The sequence below is a fragment of the Oryctolagus cuniculus genome, chromosome 6, assembly GCF_964237555.1.
Source record: "Oryctolagus cuniculus chromosome 6, mOryCun1.1, whole genome shotgun sequence".
NCBI lineage: Eukaryota > Metazoa > Chordata > Mammalia > Lagomorpha > Leporidae > Oryctolagus > Oryctolagus cuniculus.
The window spans coordinates 142,613,180-142,632,540 of record NC_091437.1 but is presented as its reverse complement, the minus strand read 5'-3'; the positions used below and the strand labels follow the sequence as shown (position 1 = coordinate 142,632,540).

Genomic DNA, 19,361 nt, shown 5'->3' with positions numbered 1-19,361 from the left:
TCTATGCATCTGCTCTCCCACAATATGGCGCTGAGAAGGGAGAAACAGCTTCTACCCAGCTGCCTCCAGCTCAACCAATAAACTGTAGGACCTGCTCCTGATTGGAGGAGAGCAGCGTACTCGGCGTGTGGGTAGCAGAGTTGGGATTGGTGGAAGAGGACTATAAAGGAGGAGAGAGACAACATGCACCAGGAACATCTAAGGGGAACATCTATCTGAAGGAACACCTGTGCAGCCCCCGAGAGAGCCGGCCGGTGGTGTGCTGCTCCCCTGCGGAAGTGGGGAAAGTGGCCAGGGGGAACCGCCCTTCCACGGAGGTGGAAGGGACAGCAGCCAACCCGGGAAGGGCCGAGCAGACGAAAGAACAGCGCAGGGTCCTGTGTCATTCCTCCACGAAGGGGGGAGCAACATAATGGTGCCGTGACTCGGATATGAAGCCTAGGCAGGGCTTAGTGTCGTTCCTCCATGAAGAGGGGGAGCGACAGGGTCCTTTCTGATGATAGTCACAGGTGCCCTCAGACAGGGCCCATTATGAACCTTGGTCCCAGAGGTTGCTGGGGTTCTAGAGAGTTGGTTACTAAGGTTCTTTTTGGGGCCAGCAACTGAATAGCCAAATAAAAGTAGCTTAAAGAGTTGGATTTTCTGATTGTTATTTTTGCATAGGACAAGACCAGCTATAGGTAAGCAGCCCCGGGGTGACTGAGCAGCTCAATGATGTCATCAAAGATACTGATGCTTTTCCTTTCTCTCCCCATCCTTTTCATTGGTCATGGGATGCCTGCAGCAAGTGTAAGTTTTAGATCTTCATGTGATAATGCCTGTAAGCAAGAAAGGAAGAGGTAGAGAGGACAAGAGCTTACCTCCTATTTCTCCTTGTGTAAGGAATGTAAGCATTTCTCAGAACACTCCCTACCACCAATAAACATCCCCATATGTCTTGTTGAACAGAACTGGATTCCATAACCATCTTGCAAGAGGGGCTGGGGAAAGCAAAGCTGTAATTCTCAGGCTCTGCCTGGAATTGAGCACTGCCAATAGGCAAGAAGGATGATCAAAACACTTGGTGGAGGCTGTTGTAATAATACACAGTACCTGAGTGTTCTGAGCACTTCCCAGGTTTTAATCCATTGGCTCTTCCCAACAAACCCTTGTGTGGAGCAGGTGCTTATAGACAAGCAAAATGAGTGGCAGAAGTGTTAGAAAACAGTAAGAATGTGAAGGAGCCAGGATTCCCACTCCACGGCAAGGCTGCCCAGGTACACATCTACCTGCACAAGGCACTGCTCTCAGCCTGCAGGGTCCTTCCCAGCAGGCTGCCTCTCATCTCATCACACAGGAAAGCTCTGGGTGAAGCTCATCTACCTCTGAAGTGCAAATGCGACATTTCTTGCAGTCTCGCAGCCTCAGTGTGGGTAAGAAGAGCAGGGTGGTATCCAAGAGTGACAAGAATTCCTTCCTGTCATCTTCAAGTTTGCAATAGCTGCTGCTGTGATTAGGGCAAGGGTCAGACACTAGAGAACCCACCTCGTGGCCACGGGCCAGTGCTAAACAGTATTCAAGCCACTGTGCTCTCACAGGGGTCAGGAAGTTCTGAAAAGTCAAGAGCAAGTGACAGAAGAGTGCAGCTACAAGCAGGCAGGATTAGAATAGAACAGATGTTTCAAAGTTCTGGGAATGTCTTAGGGGCTATTGCCAGTATCCCTCTCATTTTCAAATGAGAGAAAAATTACACACAAAATAAGGTGGAAGGGCAAGTGTTTGGTGCAGTGGTTAAGAATGCCCGCATCCCATATCAGAGTGCCTGGGCTTGAGTCCCTGCTCCACTCTGATCCAGCTTTCTGCTTATGCACATCCTGAGAGTACTTGGATCTCTGCCAACCTTATGGGAGATCTGGATTGAGTTCCAGGCTCTGGCTTCAGCCTGTCTCAGCCATGACTGTTGCAGGCATTTAGGGAGTTAACCAAGAAATGAAAGATCTTGCTCTATCTATTCTCCTTCCCTCTTTTCCTCTGCCTCCTTCCCTCTTTCAAATAAAAATAACAAATAACTAAATGAAAAAGTAAGCTGGAGGGGCCAGTGCTGTGGAAAAGCAGGTAAAGCTGCCACCTGCAGAGCCAGCATTGCATATGGGCATTGATTCAAGTCCCAGCTGCACCACTTCCGATTCAGCTGCCTGCTATGGCCTGGGAAAGCAGTAGAAGATAGCTCAAACCCTTGGGCCCCTGCACCTGCATGGGAGACCCAGAAGAAGCTCCTGGCTTTGGATTGGCTCAGCTCCAGCCATTGCAGCCATTTAGGGAATGAACCATCGAATGGAAGACCTCTCCACCCACCTCTGCCTCTGCCTCTCTGGAGCTCTTTCAAATAAATAAATCTTAAAAATAAACTGGAGAATTTGCTTAAGATCACCCCACTAGTTTACATCGGATGTGAAACACAAAATGAAGGCTTTTGTCCAGGGGGACACAATTAATATCTTAGAGGCCTCCTTTGCCTGACTCTTGCAACGAGTGTCCCTAGCAATTCACACATGCTTTGTTCTAACATTGAATTTGTTCTCTTGTGCATGAGTCCCTCCCACTAGTTTGGGAGGATCTCAATGGTCAGACCTGTCCCACCTCCAGATGTGACTCTTGACAGTCTTGCCAGCTGAATGACTGGCAAGTTATACCCCTTCTCCAATACTGATTCTCTCCCTGTCTGAAATGGGAAAAGCAACAGCACCAATCTCAGAGTGATACTGGGACAATTAAGCTTTAATGCATACAGCATTGTGTGCCAGGCAGACTCAGGGATTGGTACATAGCAGTCATTGTGCATTCTGTATCTCCTGGCTGCCCGTTCCCATGTGTGGTAAATCAATTTATCAGTTATGAGCAGGCACTCAGAGCCACCACCTTAACAGTGAGCAGTCAGGGCAGCAGAGCAGTGGAGAGATGTAAAGGTGTCATGACAAAACAGGATTAGGGAAGGTCTAAATCCAGAAGGTGGTAAGATCCCATAAAACTAACGGGAAGCCGGCACCGCGGCTCAATAGGCTAATCCTCCACATAGCGGCGCCGGCACACCGGGTTCTAGTCCCGGTTGGGGCGCCGGATTCTGTCCTGGTTGCCCCTCTTCCAGGCCAGCTCTCTGCTATGGCCCAGGAATGCAGTGGAGGATGGCCCAAGTGCTTGGGCCCTGCACCCCATAGGAGACCAAGAGAAGCACCTGGCTCCTGCCTTCGGATCAGTGCAGTGTGCCGGCCACGGCGACCATTGGAGGGTGAACCAACGGCAAAGGAAGACCTTTCTCTCTGTGTCTCTCACTGTCCACTCTGCCTGTCAAAAAAAAAAAAAAAAAAAAACGGGAGAGAGACATGAGTGAGAAGAACCTGCATCACTGCTCATCCCCCCACACCTTTTGGGGGGCTTTCCACTTTGTGTTTCTCAAGGTGTAAATAAGGCAGGTACAATTTTCACCAACTTCTTTAGACCTAAAAAATGGAAAGTCAATTTCATTTGGTCACATAAGTGGTGAGTGGCAGAGCCAGAGCTAAATAACAAGGTCAAATGACTCCAAGAGCAGGGCCTACACTACCACAAATGGCTACGAGAATTAGATAAGCTGAAATATGTGGGATCCTTGGCATGGTGACTGGCACAGGAATGGTGGCTGGTGCCGCAAGGCTCACTCCACTCCACGGACCCCAGCTCTGCTGGTCGTGATAGCGAGAACTGATGCATTACTGCTCCTAAAGAGGGGAAGCTCCTTAACCCCCAACTTTCATGAGTGTGAGGATCAGGTGCCCCACCCCTGAGAAGGAGCACCTGACACGAGCCATGAGAAGCATCCATCCATCTCAGAGTCTTATTGCCAGATGATGACGTCGGATGGCCCAGATTGAACCCCAATCCTAAGCGTATTTCTTACACTCCCATAACTCTCATTCATAGGTCAGTAAAGAGGCAAGAGAGGCGGTGGCCAGGGAAGCAGCAGCAACAGTGAACGCTACCCAGAGAGAAGGCAGCTGGCACTGGAGGGCCTTGCACCAAGTCCGAGGCCTGGAGAGCCTCTGGCAGTGATTACAGCCGTAAATAAGCAGAGCTGATGGCCTAGCAGAGCTGCTGGCTGCGCAGAGGCCCAGGACCCTGCCAGGAAGGGACTAAGGGAGATGAGATTCTTGTAATTACACTGGTGCAGGTTACCCACAGCGACTCTGATCTGTCCCCAGGCTGGAAGCCACAGAAGCACCTGTTACAGCCGTAGCTTGGCAAGCCAGACCTAATGTGGCTTCATCCAGGCCACCTGTAAAGGCATTTAACGCCTAACAACCTGTATACGGCTGCTAATTGTCAGAATTAATTTGGCACCTACTCACTGGTAGGTACTAAACAAGCACCATGGAGTGAAAACCCATTTCCTGCTAAAAGTGGTTTTACTCCCCACCCCACATAATTAAAGCTATGAGAAACAGGGTCATTTAAAAAAGCCAAGCACCCCATTTTCCTCACAGAACTGTTTTAGGTGTCTCTTCTCTTGGCCCTCTCTAGTATTTTAGAACAGCTTAATTTTCTTCAGCTTGTTCAGTTACTGCTGCCCCGATGCATAACTTAGGCTATAATTATTTTCTCATTTTCCCCTCCAGCTGGCACGAGTTTGGTCCCTTCTATCTCATATCTTTAAAATGTCATACTATTGCCCTAGCTTATTTTAAAACCCCAGAAAGAGGGGAAAGCAAGCTTTTGTAGGCACAGCCTCACAACTCTCAGAAAGTGTCCTGCTGGCTGCCCGTGAGCCACCAGCCAACACAGCAAGCAAACAACAAACATCTGAGCGCATCTCAAAGAAAACACACAAATAATCATTGGGTTTCTGCTACTTTAACAAAAGGCAGGGATGTCAACTGGAGTGGAGCAGAAGCAAAGCAAAAACACTGATTAGGACTTCTAGAAGATACTTTTGAAAACAAAGAGGTTCTTATTGTGTTTCTGCCTCTGTGACCCCTAAAAGAAACAGTGAACTAAAATTTATCACTGAAAGAGGCGGGAAAGAAGGCGATGACTAAACCTTTGCAATAAAACAGCAACTTTTTTTTGGTCTGAAAACGTGAAAATCAGCAATCCATTTTCAGAAGTTCTTTTTTCTTTGACCTCTAATATAGTACATTATCGGTATAATTACTCACTGACTACTAATGAAAGTCAGCAATATGTATTCTCTAAGACATTGTGCTTATACAGTGAATTTGCCTTGAGTATTTTCGAAACAAAACACACAATTTATAAATGTTAACCTTGGAAATGCACTTGCAAGTGGTTGCCCCAGCACTTACTTAAGTAGAAGCTTTTTGAAATGACAGGCCACAAGGAACTCCATACAAATTCCATAAAATTAAAAAGAAGAAACAAATAGGGAACCTGTTTTCCAATAATAATTTTGTCGGTTTGCATGTTAACAGGTCAAGTTAGCAAATATTAGGAAGCTGCCTGTGACATCTGGCATGTCCTGTAAGCTGCAGATGGTAATACTGAGTCCTACTTAGGAAAAAATTAAGTACAAAGGGCTAGAATATTTGACTTACTGTGGGGAAAAAAAATTAAGAACAAACTACACTGGGTCAAGATAATTCTCTGATCCTTACACACACATAACAACACGCATGGATTTAAAAAGAAAAACACCATGTCCCATCTGTTCTCCTTTGTCTTTCATTACCAATTTCTGCTCATTGAATATTAAAATGACATGAATTTTTATTCATTAATTTTTATTTTTATAGATAATCATTAATATCACATAGAGCTGCAATATTTTTGTTAACTTTATTTTTTGAATTAAAGACAATACTTTCAGGCTTTTGTTAAGATACTCTAATTAAACAATAAGAATCATTTCAACTTCAATAAACTGGACAAAGAAATTGTTAGAAAACTTTCGGATGCAAGTCATGAAATTCCAACTTAAGTTAGGCAAAGGCAGATCTGATGAGAAGGGCACAAGAACATTGTGTTACTAAACAACAGTAAGGCCTGAGGTTTTCTACAGCTTGACCCCAAGGTCAAGGAAAACCAACAACCTGCCTATCGTGTTCTCAGTAGCTCAGTTTCAACCCCGTCACTAGACCTTGGGATTCTTACCCCGGGGCCACTAGCAGCTTCAGGCTCCTTGCTTCACAGTTTCCACCACCAGGGACTATTTATCTATCCCATTGCACCAGCTCAGAAAGCCCCAGGGACAGCGGCTTGGTCTGCCGTGGTCCACATGCCTGTATCTAAGGAGGCCGAGGCACTCTGAAAGGCAGGCCACCTACAGGGCAGGTGGACGTCATTCTCCAAAAACGAGCTGGGAGAAAAACAGGCTGCTGAACAAAGACTGAATAATCAAGCAGGATGAAAACATCAGGTTCTGAAAGTTCAGGCAGTTGGAAAGGCAAGGTGACACAGGATGGAACACTGGGAGTCAGCACTAAGGCGCTCACCCATGCTTGCTTTAACTCTATGTTCCAGCCAGGATAAATAATCTGGAAACACAGCAACACCATTTTCTCCCTCCATTCTCCCCCATCATGTTTTCTGTCACCTTTCCTTGACATCTAAGTGTTCGGTCTACAAATTATCCCTCAAAGCTTATGCAAGGTATCCAAGATGTGACAGTTAGAACTTGGTCCACAGTTGTCTGTGTGACTTGGGGGTTCAGATCTTCACTTCTGCATTTCCATTGTCCAGATTCTCAGCATTATCTTCCAGACCTGGAGATTCCCCTGCAACTTCCAGTTCATATTCCTTTTTTAATTGCTGCATTTTCATGTTTAAATCCAGCAGAGTTCTGGCCAGCTGACGGTTTTGGAAATGCATTTCCAGCTAAAAGTTAGAACAATAAAGATTTTTATTAGCCCGAGATACAGATCAAATGAAACTGCTCTCTGACTGCACAGCAGAAATAAGGAGTTTGTGGGAAAGGAAAATAAGATATCAAGAAAGATGTATCTCTCTTATTCTCCTCTTCCTACCATTGGCCTGCCCATAAAACTGACTTTCCATATGACAAGGTAAAATCCGGATATATAAATAGCTTCGGAAATGGCCTTGAAATGAAAACAAAAATAGCTGATGCACGAAGCTGTCCATATGACGAATACCCAGGCACTGAAGGCTGTTTTCAAGCAATGGCATGTGATCCACGGTGAAATCGTTTATCTTTATGAGCTTTCTGAGCCACACGGTAACTGCCTCGGGCCACCTGAGTATTCAGGATCTGGGCCCATTTGCTTGATTACTTGTCATTTCAAGTTTTCAGGATTTTAAACAGTCTCCCTGCCTAGCAAAAACCTTTAACGACACCTTAGAGGCACATGTATAGTTATGTGTACTTATATAATCTAACACTTTTTCACTCTAGAGTGAAATCTGTTATATAGTGAGACTGATTTATACTTCCTCCAATTGGACTTTATGAAGGCCCTCATGTGTTAAAATTTAAAAAAAAAGACTTCTAGGACGTTACATAGGAGGCAGTCCAACAAAGCTTAATCTGACATAATCTTTATATTATAGCTGGAAACTAATGGTCACCTTGCTTGCAAATTTCTTCAATTAAGGTCTTGTTTAATGGAGTTCATTAAGAACTTACTCTGCTTAAAACCCTTCATCAACCTGTCAACAGTAATCGCCTTATGATGAACCAGGGCACTGTGCTGGTAGGAACAAATACCACTGGTCCCTTCCCAATTCACATAAAGCTACTGGATAAAATTATCTTCACTTTTCTTGCTAGACATTTTTTCTTCATTCTTCAGCATCTGGAAGCACTTCTCTGACTGTAAGAATTAGCAAAGAACAAAGTAAAAGAACATGCAGCAAACAGTAACGACACACCACCACAAAAAAAAACACCTGCGCCTTATCTACAGGAAGCTGCAGCGCCTAATGGAGCCCAGGTGCTCTGCAATCACTCTCCTTGCCCAGCTTCCTGGCACTCTCCCCCATGCCAGCTCCCGCTGCAGCTGGTCAGAAGCCTTGCCAGTCTCTGATTCGCTGAGCCACACCTTCTCTTCACCCCTGTTTAAGATGCGTTTATCACCTCTCTTCTGGCTGAACACAGCCAAGTGCCAACTCCTCTGACATCTGTTCTGCAGCACACTGTACATGTAACCCTCATAACATCTAGACTAGACTGGACTGATGATGATGAAGGCAGAATTTGTTTCTTATTCATAACTGCATCCCCAACTGTGAGCGCCCTGTCTGGGGGTAGGTTCTTTGTGTGATTGGTAAAAGACCGAGTGGATGAATGAATGAATGAATCTATGAATATCCATCTTGTACCTTCATGCCAAATCCCAGGAGTAAAAATGTTGCTAATGACTGACCATGGTTAAAATGTGTAATTCACACTTAGGAAATGCAAACAACAATAGGAGGGTCTTTAACTTTTCTTTCATCATGGATTCCTTTGAGAATCTAGTGAAAGCTATGAACTCTCTGCAGAAAAAAAATGTACTTTATGCACATAAAAATCTGCATACAAGTTGAGACATACAGAACCTTGAAATCTACTTACAGATGCTAGAAATCAATGCATCCCACTAAGAAGACCAAGTGAAACAACAGAAAATAGTATAAACAACAGCAGGAGTATAAACAAATTGAATTACTCATCAATGTTTCTGACATAAATACCATCCTAATATGCAATGCATGTTCAAGTATATACAGGTGTCTGCTAATTCCTACAGAAATCTGATTAACAGCCCATGTCTAAAACTCTTCCTTCTGAAAGTGGGAATGATGTTAAGCTAAAGCATCTACTGTTTCCTCTTCTTCATTATTAGTAGCACATTGGTGAAATGGTTGGTCAAGATATTCACCATGGTCTGTAGCCCAAGAACATATTACTGCTATATGTATCTGGCTCCTTTCCAGAAAACTCTTGACTTTTGATATGTATGTAACTGTCACTTTTTTTTTTATCAATCCCTGTGGTATATTACAATAACCATGGTGATAATAAGAGCTACTAAATAGTGCCTATGGTGTGAGCACTCATCATCTCATATTATCTTTACAGAAATCTTTTAGGATTGTTGTCTCCATTTTATAGATGAGTAAACACACATTCATACTCGCAATTTAACATTCTCAATGTTGTCAGGCCAACAAGCGTCAGCAGAGCCTGTAAATGGTAATGCTGGGATCTGAAACCTCATCTCTTTGGAATTGTATTCCCTGATCCCCAATAACTTGTCGCAAACTCTCTGGTGGAGCAGCTGATAAGAATATTAAAGGTGTCTCAGAAATACTGAGTATCAGCTCTTCATTTACTTGGGAATCAACCTTGGCGCACAGAACAGCAGTAATACTATCCGGATCAGCAGCAGAGCGATGACTAGGCTGCATCTCAGCCTTCCAGCCTTGCACAGGACCCCAGGAATCTAACAAGGTGGCTCTGCTACCCAGCTCTGTAGACTCACTGTGTAGACTCAGAATAAAAACCTGGTATTTTCTTCAATGAGGTTGAATCAGATATAATACACCCTCTGTCAGATTCAGATTCAGCATGTCTAAGACTAGGCTTAGTATCATACTACCTTTCTTAAACTCAGAAACCAAGTAAATTCAAAGTAATCTAGAGTCTACTGACAAAAAGGGGGGGGGGGGGGCAAGAGATCTATCTCAACAGCACCACTATTAGAAAAACTATATGGGGTGGGCCGTGAAAGCTGCAACCCGCAATGCTGGCATCCCACATGGGCACTGGTTCCTGCCTGGCTTCTCCACTGCCAATCCATCTCTGCTAATGGCCTGGGAAATCAGCAGAAGATGGACCAAGTGCTTGGGCCCCTGCACCCACATGGGAAACCTGGATGAAGCTCCTGGCTCCTGGCTTTGGCCTGGCTCAGCCCTTGCCATTGTAGTCATCTGGGGATTAAGCCAGCAGATGGAAGATCAATCTCCCTTTCTCTCTCTCTCTCTCTCTCTTTGTAACCCTGCCTTTCAAATAAATAAATATATCTAAAAAGAACACTATAATGGGAGCAGGTGTTTGGCACAGCAGTTAAGCTACTTCTTGGGACAGCCACCTTCCACATTGTACCCCCTTAGCGCCAGTCCCACCTCACTTCCAACGCAGCTTCCCGCTAATTCGCCCTGGGAGATTCAAGTGCTTGGGTCCCTGCCACCCACATAGGAGACCCAGAGGAAGGACGAAGGTCCAGGCTCCCGACTTTGGCTTGGCCCAGCCCCAACTGTTACAGACATTTGGGGAGTGAACCAGCAGATAGGAGATCTCTCTCAATATCTTTCTCTTCTACCCTCACCAACCACTATAGCCTTTTCAAAGAAAGAAAGAAACTAGTATTCTGGTAAGGTTCTTAAATCAGACCACTTACAGATGGCTCACTCAGTTCTAAAGTGGTGGTTAATTTTATTGGTATTCAAGGCAAAGGAGGTCAAGCCTCCACTACACACATTCACTGGCAGCGCTATTTTCAAGTTTGAAATGCTTCTATTCACTCGTTTTTTGTTTTTAATTAAGAAAAGTCACCTAAAATACTTACCTACACGTCCTCCTGTTAAGAATTCAGACCCGAACTCCCTAAGGTTCAAAAGCTACAATTTTATGGAAATCGTATTATTTCTAGTTTTCTTAATTCTCAACAAAGGGGAAAGATAAGAGCAACTTGCAGGGTATAAGAAACCGTTGCTGGTGGACTCCCTCCAGCAGGTCCATGAAAAAGTTTAAATCATTGAATTTTCTCCTCCAAGCTCTCAACACGCACCTATTAAGAGTGACCTACAGGGAACATTCAATGCGTTACAAAACTATAGAAACTTTTTAGGTGGAGGCATCTGGGGACAACAGCGGCGGATCAGGCACCCATGGATGCTGGGGGGAGGCTGGGCGTCAACATCCCCTCCGGGAAGATCAGTAGGGCAGCGGCCCGCTCTCCTTCACCGGGAACAGCCGCCGTGGCCAGCGCGGCGGAGGACCCAGGAGCCCGCGAGCGCAGCCGAGGCAGCCGGCGCCCAGCCCGCGCTCACCAGCTCCGCGCGCAGCCCGGCGAGGGCGCCCTCCACGCGCTCCCGGTTCTGCTCCTCCCGCGCCGCGGCCTCCGCCGCCTCCCGCGCACGTCTGGAGCCCCCGCGCGGCACCGCCCTCTGGAAGGCGCGCAACAGCCGCCGTCGGAAGTCCTCCAGCCGCAGGCTGGCAGCGGGGGCCTGCTCCTGCAAGTCCAGGCTCCTGCCGGCCCCCGGGGAGCCGCGCGCCGGGCCTGGGGCTGGGGGCCAAAGCCCAGCTCTGCCTGCTTCTCCAAGGCCTGCCCGCGAAACTTCCTCTCTGCTGCTTCCGAAGTCCCCAAGGCCCATGGCGAAGACTCGCGGTGCCCTCTGCCGCGCTCTTGCTTAGGAGCTGTTTCTGAGTTTGAAGATGAGGGAGTGGCGGGGCGGAGGTAATTAACGGAACCTGGACCCCGCCACGTGGGAGGCCCTTGTGGCTCCGCCCCCAGAGAGGCCAGTGCGGCCAGGCATCTCTGTCCTGGATACCTCTCTTGAGCAACAGAGGAAGCCGGCAGTTCTTAAACTCCGAGTAGCTTTCAACTGGGTGGTTATTTGTGCCCTACAATGAAAGGGAGAGTCTAGGGAGAAGTCTTGGAGGCTGAGCAATTGTCATGTAGGTAGAAACCGAGCTACAGATGGAAGATTTGGGACCAAAGGTTGAGTATTTTTAAACAAAAGTCTTCTCAGTTGCTTCGTTTTCCAAAACCATTCTTCATGACTTTCAATCATCTATCTGGTACTCCAGATCCCCAGATATTGCCCAGAGACCAGAGGGAGAGGCTAGGCCCGTTCGTGTGTTAAGAAAAATCATGCTTCTACAAGTCTAATGGCACGTGCCTGTGAGTCTTAAACTCCATGTGCCTTTCTGCATGCCCACATTTATGAAGGGGTTAAAATGAGAAATAAAAGGCTCCTATACCCCAAACTGTTCTATTTTGTAATTTTTCATTTCAGTGTAATCATGTGCCAATATTACTTGTATGTCCTCTATCAATGAACATATTCTACTGCCTTTTAAACATCTTACTGTGGATTTCTAAAAAGGAATGAGCAATCAAAACTTGAATGTGATCATAGAATGCAGTTACAAAGGAAAAACAGTAGCAGAAGTGTTCACACAGAACTCTCACCTTCCAGTTATTCCTTCAATAAGGATTTACAAGTTGCATCTGGTGTTCCAGGGTCTGTGGCAGGCACTGAAGGCAATACAAACTAATATTATTAGTGTTTGCTATGTGCCAGGTACTTTGCATGTATTAACCTCATTTAATCTTCACAACAACCCTGTAAGGTCAATATCGTTGGTTTCTCTCGTCTACACATAAGCAAACTAAGGTATGAGGCTAAGCTGTATGCCAAAGTCACAAAGCTGAAAAATGGTCACTAGGTATTTTTGTCCAGGACTCCACTGGGATACCCTGTGAATATACCCTGCTCTCAAAGAGGAAAAAATTGCATAGCTCACATGTTGTGTGAATGAGTGTTCAAACTCAACTATGTTCCTAAACCTGAGCTCTACTGAAGTAGCTTACAGCTCAGTTGAATAAGGAGGAACGTAGGTTGACCAAACCGCTGCTGATAATTTGCCAAATGCAACACCTTACAACAGTTTACAATGTAAGTATAGTAAAATACTTATCATTGTATATCATTTCATAAAGATATAGAAACATTTGAAGATGTGTTCTAACGGTAGAAAATAGGAAAATCCATACAGTCTATCATGAACCAACAAAACATAAATTTGGGGTTTGGGTTGATGATCGGCACTATTCAATGTAAAAGATAAATGTTTAAAGTGAGTTTTCTGCCATGATTTTTCACATCTGTTTTTAGATTATTTGCTTCAACAGGAATTTCAGTTAAGTTCAATTTCATTCAACAAAGGATGAATGGTGCGTGTTTGAGGTTAAGCATTGTGGCTCGTAAAGAGAATACAAAGAATAAGGCAGAAGCTGTGAGCCTGGGAGAGAAAATGCATGCATTCATGCAACAATATTTATTTAATGCCGCCTTATGAACCAAGTAGTATTACAAGGTGCTCAGGCTACAGTGGTAAACCAAGGAGACAAAGTGATATTTTAAGATAAACTGCTTTACCACAAAGTAGTAATTTGCTTCCATAGATTGATTTTTCAGCTGTGGTATACCTTGAATTTTGGGATAACTTTTTTCCTTTTTCATAGGCGAAGAATTGAAGAGCTAGGGTGACTATAACATGCACAAACACTTGTGTTAGTTAATATATTAGTTATCCATTACTATGTAACAAACGGTTCTGAAATTCAACGGCTTAAAAACAATATTCATTATCTATCACAGTTTCTATGGGAAATAATTCAGAACAGCTGAGATTATGGCTTTCCTGATGCTGTAACCAAATGTGAATCCAGACTGGGGTCATTGAAGACTGGATGTGATTGAGCTGGAGGATCTACTTATAAGATAAATCACTCCCATGGCTGGCAATTAGTACTGGTGCTGGGTGGGAGGCCTCAGTTCCTCCTCATGTGGACCTTTCCCTAGTGTTCCTTGGGTGTCGCATGATATAGTTGTTGGCCTCTCTCAGAGTGAGAGAGAGGGAAACTAGGAGAGACCCACATGGAAACTCCTTATATGAGTTCCAAACCACATTTTTATGACCTAGCTTTGGAAGTCACAAAACATCACTTCCACCACATTCTGTGCATTAGAAGAAAGACTCTAAGTCCAAACCACATTCAAGGAGGGGAGAATTTGGCTCCCCCATTTGAAATAAGGAGTATAACTGAATTCACAGGCATATTTTAAAGCCACCACAGGAAGAAAAATTATATATGTAAACAATGATCTAAATGACTGCTGAGTTTCTGTTAGGAAAAAAACGAAGGCCAAAAGACCTTGGGACCTTTTTTAATGTGGAGAGAAAAAATTAACAGATTTTAAAAAATCAAGGCAAAAAAATGTTTCATTAGAAGAAAACTAGGAAAACTTGTCACCGGCAGACCTATTGTGTAAGAAATACTACAGAAAACTTCTCAGGCTAAAGAAAAGTAACAACAGACTTCGGAAACCTAGATCTTTAGGAAGGAATGAAGAGTGTAAGAAATAGTAGATAGGCAGGAAGGTAAGTGGGTGGGTAGGTGTATATAAATGACATTGATTCCTTTTAATTTTTTAAAAATATAACTTCTGGAAGTAACACTACCTTACTTTAAATCTGTAGGCTCTTCCCTCGAGGCCCACACTGTCGGAATGGTGGGGTGACTGCCTCCTTTGACAAGAAGCACCAGAGACAACTTTCGGTGAACATGTCCGTTTATTAACAATCAGGTACATTAGGGGCCGGCACTGTGGTATAGTGGGTAAAGCCGCCGCCTGCAGTGCCAGCATCCCATATGGGCGCTGGTTCAAGTCCCAGCTGCTCCACTTCCTATCAAGCTCTCTGCTATGGCCTGGGAAAGCAGTAAAAGATGGCCCAAATCCCTGGGCCCCTGCACCCACATGGGAGACCTAGAAGAAGCTCCTGGCTCCTGGCTTCGGATTGGTGCAATTCTGGCTGTTGTAGCCAGTTGGGGAGTGAACCAGCGGATGGAAAACCTCTCTCTCTCTCTCTGCCTCTCCTTCTCTCTGTGAAATCTGAATTTCAAGTGAAAATCTTTAAAAAATCAGACACAGGCTTTAATGTGTCAGGCAAAAGGGGAGTAGCTAGTTCAGGGCAAAACTAATTCTAATTCTATAGAATAAAGCCAATACCAGCACCTCTGTGTTTCTCCAATCAGTTTGAAGGTCATGTGTAGCCTTCCAGATGGTCTACTGTTGCGAGCGCCACTTGTCACGGAGCTCAACAAGGCCAATGCAACGTATCAGAGCACGGGGAAAAATCACACAGAATTGTGATAGTCTTTTCAATAAAATTTATTATTTAATAATCAATATCTCTCTCTCTCTATATATATATATATATATTCAATGCACACATCTAAAGGTCAATACCACTCAGTATATCATTAGTTCACAGGCCATAACACACATCTAGGAGTAAGGCAATTTTCAGAAATATCCAGCAATGGTAATAAGTATAAAGCATAAAAAGGTATAAAAGCATAACCAGTCTAAACACTCATGGCTAAGGATGTAATATGTAATATGAATGCTGCCTTCTCAAGGTCATGGTCACATAAAGTCCAGAGTCCAAAGACTCAATTACCACTCAGAGACGGATCTCAGAACAGTCACTTACAGACAGGAGTCATGGGATGACTGGCACTCTGGGCAGTAATCTCCGGTTTCCAAGACGGACAGCGAGGTGAAGGGTTGGAGAGGTCACTGATTAGAGGTCTGGTCTGGCTCTTGTCAGCTCCGGCAGCAGCTGGGATGTCCAGGCGAGGTGGGCTCCAGCAGGGTGGCGAGCAGACCTTCAGTCAGTGGAGTCGGGCAGTTTCACTTGCGCTGAGCCATGGTCCTCGAGGGGATGAAGAGCAGCTGTGAGGCTTGCCTTTCTATCTCCTCTGGGGTAGGTGGGCAGTGAAGGTGCCCTGGTGTCACCAATCACAACCTCATCTTTTTAGGTGTCACCAACCAGATGTTGGTGTCTGGGTGTGACAAATGGTGCGTTAGGGGTCTTCTGGGTGTGACCAATCGTGCAGTAGTGTGGGTGAAATAATGCAGTAGCCAACTGGTTGGCTGCTTCTTATGATGTAATGTCTCCCAGTCCTTATCCCTCACCACCTGTGTCTGTTCTGACAGATGGTCTGGGCAGTTCTTGGTACTTAGTGGTCTTAGCTTAAGTAACTCCATTTTGGTTTTACTTAGCTAAAGTAACTCCATTTTGGTTTTGCCTTTTCTCTTTCTTTTTGGGCTAGTGGTGCTCTGAAACTCCTTTGGGACTCCTGTGGGATTCCCCACATCTTTATGGGTCTGTGCCACACCCAGGAGCTGTTTACCTGGGTGACAATTACAAGGCCCTTCAACAGGAAGCAGGGGTGGGGGAAATGTGCCTAGGGCTCCTGCTTCCTGCCAGCAGTCAGTTCATATGTGGCTGTCAGTGCGCCTGAGCCCCTCACCAGTGTCTTTCTCCAGAGGTGTGGTGTAGCATGTCCTCTTAACTTCCTGCATGGGCTAGGCAGGCAGTCTCCCAGCCAGGAACAGGATCACCCATATAAATGTATGACAAAACTATAGTACTAAAAACAGCATGGCGCTAGCAAAATTATGGAAACATTGACCTATACAAGAGGATAGAGGGTCCAGAAATGAGCCCACATGTTTATGGTCAATGATTCTCAATAAAGATGCCAAGAACACATAACAGATTGTCTTTTCTAAATAGTGTTGGATAAATTATATATCCACAAACAGAAGAATTACTTTGAACTCTTTTTTTTTTTATTTTTTATTTTTTTTTTATTTTATTTTTTTTTTTGACAGGCAGAGTGGACAGTGAGAGAGAGAGACAGAGAGAAAGGTCTTCCTTTGCCGTTGGTTCACCCTCCAATGGCCGCCGCGGCCGGCGCGCTGCGGCCGGCGCACCGCGCTGATCCGATGGCAGGAGCCAGGAGCCAGGTGCTTTTCCTGGTCTCCCATGGGGTGCAGGGCCCAAGCACCTGGGCCATCCTCCACTGCACTCCCTGGCCACAGCAGAGGGCTGGCCTGGAAGAGGGGCAACCGGGACAGAATCCGGTGCCCCGACCGGGACTAGAACCCGGTGTGCCGGCGCCGCTAGGCGGAGGATTAGCCTATTGAGCCGCGGCGCCGGCCTACTTTGAACTCTTATATGTGAAAATCAAATAACATGGACTAAATACTTAAATATGAGACATGAAAGTATAAAACAACTAGAAGAGAACATAGGGGAGGTGCTCCATCATATCAGTCTGGACCAGCATTTCCTGGATATGACCCCAAAAGCATAGCCAAAAAAAACAATAAACAATAGATTGCATCAAATTAAAAACTTCTGTATAGCAAAGGAAACAATTAATAGGATGAAGAGATAATCCACAAATTGGGAAAGAATATTTTCAACCTGCTAAGTAGCTAATATCCAAAATAAACAAGAAACTCAATAACAAGGAAACAACTCAGTTAAACAAATGAGTGAATAGCTTAAATAGACAAATGGCCAACAAATATATGAAACAATGCTCAGCATCATTAATTCTCAAGGAAATACAACTTAAAACCGCAGTGAAATATCATTTTATGCATGTTAGAATATCTGTTAACAAAAACATTGAAGATAAAAGTGTCAACAAAGGAGAAAGGGAATGCTTTTCTGCATTGTTGGTGGGAATATAAATTCATATACTCATTATAGAAAACAGTATGTTGCATCCTCAGAAAATTAAAACTAGAACTACTATATGATCCAGCAAACCCACTTCTGGCTCCACCTGCAAAGTAATTGAAATCAGTATGCTGAAGAGAGATTTGCACTCACATTTCATGGCAGCATTATTCTCAATAGCTGAGGTTTGAAAGTCCACCATCAGTAGAAAAGGTGGTATGATGCATCTACTTATCTAACATATACATTATTCGGCCTTAAAAAGGGGGAGACAGGGACTACTGCTGTGGTATAGTGGGCTATGCCTCTGCCTGCAGTGCCAGCATCCCATATGGGTGCTGACTTGAGTCCTGGCTGCTCCTCTTCCAATCCAACTCTCTGCTATGGCCTGGGAAAGCAGTGGAAGATGGCCCAAGTGCTTGGGTCCCTGCACCCACATGGTAGGCCAGAAGTTCCTGGCTCCTGGCTTTGGATCAGCCAAGCCATTTGGGGAGTGAACCAGCAAATGGAAGATCTCTCTCTCTCTCTCTCTCTCTCTCTCTACCCCTCTCTCTGTAAGTCTACCTCTCAAATAAATAAGTAAAATCTTAAAAAGGGCGGGGGGGAGAAGAAATTGTTTCACTTGCAAAAAACATGGATGATCCTTGAGGGTATAATGCTAAGTGAAATAAGCCAAGCTCAGATAGGAAAATACTGCATGACCTCACTTCACATGAAACCTTAAAGAATTGAATCCATAGCACTAGAGTAGAATTGTGGTTACCTGAGGTTGGAGATAGGGGGGTGGAGATGGGGAAAAGGAGATGTTAAGGAGGAATAAACTTTATTCATCTGTTGCACCAAATGGAGATCATAGTCAATGATAATTAACTACCCATTTAAAGAGTTCACTTTAAAGGTATTGACCATTAGAAAAAAAGTGTATGTGAGGAATTTGTTAGCCTGAACTAATCATCCTACATTGTAAAAATATAACAAAACATCACATTGCATCCCATAAATGCAATTATTGTTAATAAAAAAATTTTTAAATAATTTTAAGAAACAGTATTGCTTAAGGAAAAATTTTTAACATTATCTTGTGTGGTTTGTAATGAATTTAGATGTAATATATATGCAACAATAGCCAAAGAAATCATGTGGCTAAATGGGGCAATGTATTCTATACAAAGTGATATGGTATTAATTCTAATATGCTAAAAAAGACTAAGTATATTCTAAATTTTTTTTGTTTGGGTCCCTGAGCTTCTCAAATAAAAGAATCAAAGAGAAAGAGACAGAGACTTCTCATCTACTGTTCATTCTCCAGATGCCTGGGAGCTCAGAACTCAGTCTCCTGTGTGGGTGGTAAAGGACAACCCATATGGTTCACAAGAATGCCACCCAACTCCCCCACCCCCACCATGGGAGATCCAGTCATGATGTGTGTGTGTGTGTGTGTGTGTGTGTGTGTGTCTGTGTGTCTGTCTCTCCCTCCCTCTCTCCCTCTTGCCACCTGCAAAATGGTTTGCAAAGCTAGATAAGCAAAAGGCCTCCAAGGCTTCTGGGGAGCCCCTGATGCCAAGTTCCCTCAGTAACCAGACCAGATAAAAACCCAGCCCTACACACGTGCTATGCATAGTATTTTCACAAGAATAGACCGTGGCCACCTCTTTGCTTGAATAAAGCAAACTGTCTCTGTTGAGGTCGGCTCCATCTCCTTGTGCCGCCTCCTTTCTTGGGGTACAAAAGACCAAAACTCCCAGCTATTCCAAACCTAACAAGTGGTAAGGACTCAGCTACTCAAGCCATCACCAGCTGCCTCCCATAAGGCACATCAGCAGGAAGCTGGAAATGGGAGCATGCCAGGACTCAAAAAAGGGCATTCCAACATGAGATGCAGGCATCGCGAGTGGTATCTTAATCACTGCACCAAATGCCCAGTAACAAGAATAAATATATGGCCGGTGCCACGGCTCAATAGGCTAATCATCTGCCTGCGGCTTCAGCACACCGGGTTCTAGTCCTGGTCGGGGCGCTGGATTCTGTCCTGGTTGCCCCTCTTCCAGTCCAGCTC

The 19,361-nt window shown here is 44.7% G+C and overlaps 1 protein-coding gene across 1 annotated transcript; it reads right to left on the bottom strand.

The window, feature by feature from the left end:
- Positions 1–5,791: 5,791 nt before the first annotated feature.
- AARD (alanine and arginine rich domain containing protein) lies at positions 5,792–11,436 on the bottom strand. The gene is made up of 2 exons (XM_002710600.5): positions 11,023–11,436; positions 5,792–6,843 (listed from the first exon to the last, which is right to left on the bottom strand). The coding sequence occupies exons 1-2, from the start codon at positions 11,344–11,346 to the stop codon at positions 6,676–6,678; spliced, it is 492 nt and encodes a 163-aa protein (XP_002710646.1). The 5' UTR covers positions 11,347–11,436; the 3' UTR covers positions 5,792–6,675.
- Positions 11,437–19,361: the final 7,925 nt, after the last annotated feature.

Coding starts and splice junctions, on each gene's coding strand:
- AARD (XM_002710600.5), bottom strand. CDS start 11,346: ATGGGCCTTGGGGACTTCGGAAGCAGCAGAGAGGAAGTTTCGCGGGCA. Junction 6,844..11,022: donor CCGGGCTGCGCGCGGAGCTG/GTGAGCGCGGGC, acceptor TCTAACTTTTAG/CTGGAAATGCATTTCCAAAA.